This window comes from Apodemus sylvaticus, chromosome 3 (assembly GCF_947179515.1).
Source record: "Apodemus sylvaticus chromosome 3, mApoSyl1.1, whole genome shotgun sequence".
Lineage (NCBI taxonomy): Eukaryota > Metazoa > Chordata > Mammalia > Rodentia > Muridae > Apodemus > Apodemus sylvaticus.
The window spans coordinates 39,055,692-39,057,900 of NC_067474.1; the positions used below are offsets into that span (position 1 = coordinate 39,055,692).

The 2,209-nt window shown below is 36.9% G+C and overlaps 1 protein-coding gene across 1 annotated transcript; it reads right to left on the reverse strand.

Annotated features, from left to right (window-relative positions):
- Window positions 1-341: 341 nt before the first annotated feature.
- On the reverse strand, window positions 342-1,421 carry Fut9 (fucosyltransferase 9). Its single transcript, XM_052175443.1, has one exon. The coding sequence runs from the start codon at window positions 1,419-1,421 to the stop codon at window positions 342-344; it is 1,080 nt and encodes a 359-aa protein (XP_052031403.1).
- Window positions 1,422-2,209: the final 788 nt, after the last annotated feature.

The following is a 2,209-nucleotide window of genomic DNA, read 5'->3' on the forward strand; positions in this document are numbered from 1 at the left end:
TATTTTCATTACCCAAATAGAATAAAGATCTGTTTGATGTAGAAACAATTAAATCATAAACTTAGTTACAATCAACTATAAAATGTAAAAACAGAATGTTTACAAATGAGAGTGACGAATAAATTATTTCCAGTGCTTGTTATCACATATATACAGGATAATTTAAAACCAAATTGAGTGATTGCTAATTCTGGTCCCTTAAAAATTTCATCAAAACATACATGGTCCTCAAGGGAGGGCAGAAAAATTAAACTGTTACCCAAATGCAGTGTGTTTCTTCTTATTCTGAAAACTTGAGTGATGTCTTATTAATCTATTTCATTGTGACAATGATGGACACTTTAATTCCAAAACCATTTCTCTAAATTGCCAACAGACTTATATTCTTGATGCCTTTTTACATGATCGCATGCCAGGCACGCGTGTGATTCCCAAAACCGTGGGAGGTTTACAGTAAAATCCTTCCTCCAGTTAAAGTAGCTAAGGTACAACTTGTTGTTTTTGTCAACTTCCTTCAGATATTTTGCCAACTCACTTGGAGAGTTAAAATCTTCCACATGAATGAATGAATCAGCTGGAATATAATTCTCATAGTTTTCCCTAGATGGTCCCAGGACAACAGGTACTGAACCAGCCAAAAATGCATTGTAGAGCTTTTCTGTGATGTAATCTTTGTGAATTGAGTTTTCAAAAGAAAGATAAAATTTACAAGTAGATATGGTGGGAATCAGATTTTTATCATTCACATATTCTCCAAATGCTTGCCCATAGGTGTGGATTTCAATACTCTTGCTGAGCTCGTTGTAATATTTGACCCTGGCATGTTCAGGGTTCCAGTTACTCACGACCCAGCACACCAACTTCTCCTTGCTTGGCACTTCAAACACAAAGGGAGTTGTGCTCACCGTCAAGAAGCCATAAGGCACTTGTATGTCTGAATCACGGCGATAAGTTAGAGTCAGGTTAAACAAGTGCTCGATGCCACTCTTTTGGGGAGTGTGAGTGGGGGACTCTAAATTCATCCAAATCCACTTCTGAAAGGGGGGCCTGGCCTGCTGAGGTAAGTTAGTCAGATCCCAGCTGATGTCTCTGTGGTGTATCAGGACCGCATGGGATTTGTTATACAAGGAACGGTCCGTGGTGAGATGGCACCCTTGAATATTGAACATTGCTTGGCAGGATGTAAGATCGAAGGTCTGCCCAAATGGCCAGACCCAAACCAGAATAGTAGTTTCATTAAAATAATCAGTTTTCGTGGAGAAGAAATTCTTCATTTTCAGCACAGAACTTGCAGACTCCATCGGGCTGAAGACCCAGCTGCTCGTGGGCTTTATGTAAATAAGCAGACATGCCATGAAGCAGCCCAGGATAATGCAGACGATCAGAAATGGGCGAAGGATGCCTTTGGATGTTGATGTCATAATTTTTCCTGGGGAATAGAGAAAAATAGAAGAAGGTAATGTGAGAAACAAAGGCAAAAATTATAAGTACAAGGTAAGAGAAATAGTACGGCTATTCGAATCATGAAACCAACTATAATTTCCTTTCAGTTTTAACAGCCACTGTGAGGAACCAGTTCCATTTAGACCCAAAGTGACTTTTAAATGGAAATTTCCCAGAGACTCTGGCCTAGAAAGAGTACATCAGAATTCACTCTTCTCTCACATCTTTGAGTCAGACGAACCACTTCTTCAGGGTGCTTTATATCTATTCTATTTTCCTTAGAAAAAGCTGACAAAACAGATGGCCCTCTAAAACCCATGACTGGATTTATCACTAAATTGTTGCTCTATAAGATTTCTAAACATGACCCATTTGCTTGTTCACAACTGTGTTTAAAAACTTTCCTTTTTAAGAAACAGGGATAACATGAAGTTGAGTGGATGGATAGAGAAATTTAGAAGTTAGAGTCTGGAAAAGGATATGGTAAAATTCCTTGAAATTCCCAAGGAATGACTAAAAAAAAGAAGAAAAAAGCCTGTAGCATAGTCTGACTAACAGAGTAAAATTAATAGAATATTAATATTTTAAAAAGTTAATATTTGTTTCTGGGAAAACATTTATTTTTATGATTTTTACTTAAATGCATCAAGATAGTCATGTGAGAAAATAGTCTAGCCCTTAACTTTTGTAACCTCATTAATAAAGTTCCTGCTGTATTTATTAATTTATACATTTCACATCTATCTAACAATTTCCTTCTACTAAC

What these genes read in the sequence shown, in the direction of transcription:
- Fut9 (XM_052175443.1), bottom strand. Translation starts at nt 1,421, where the DNA reads ATGACATCAACATCCAAAGGCATCCTTCGCCCATTTCTGATCGTCTGC.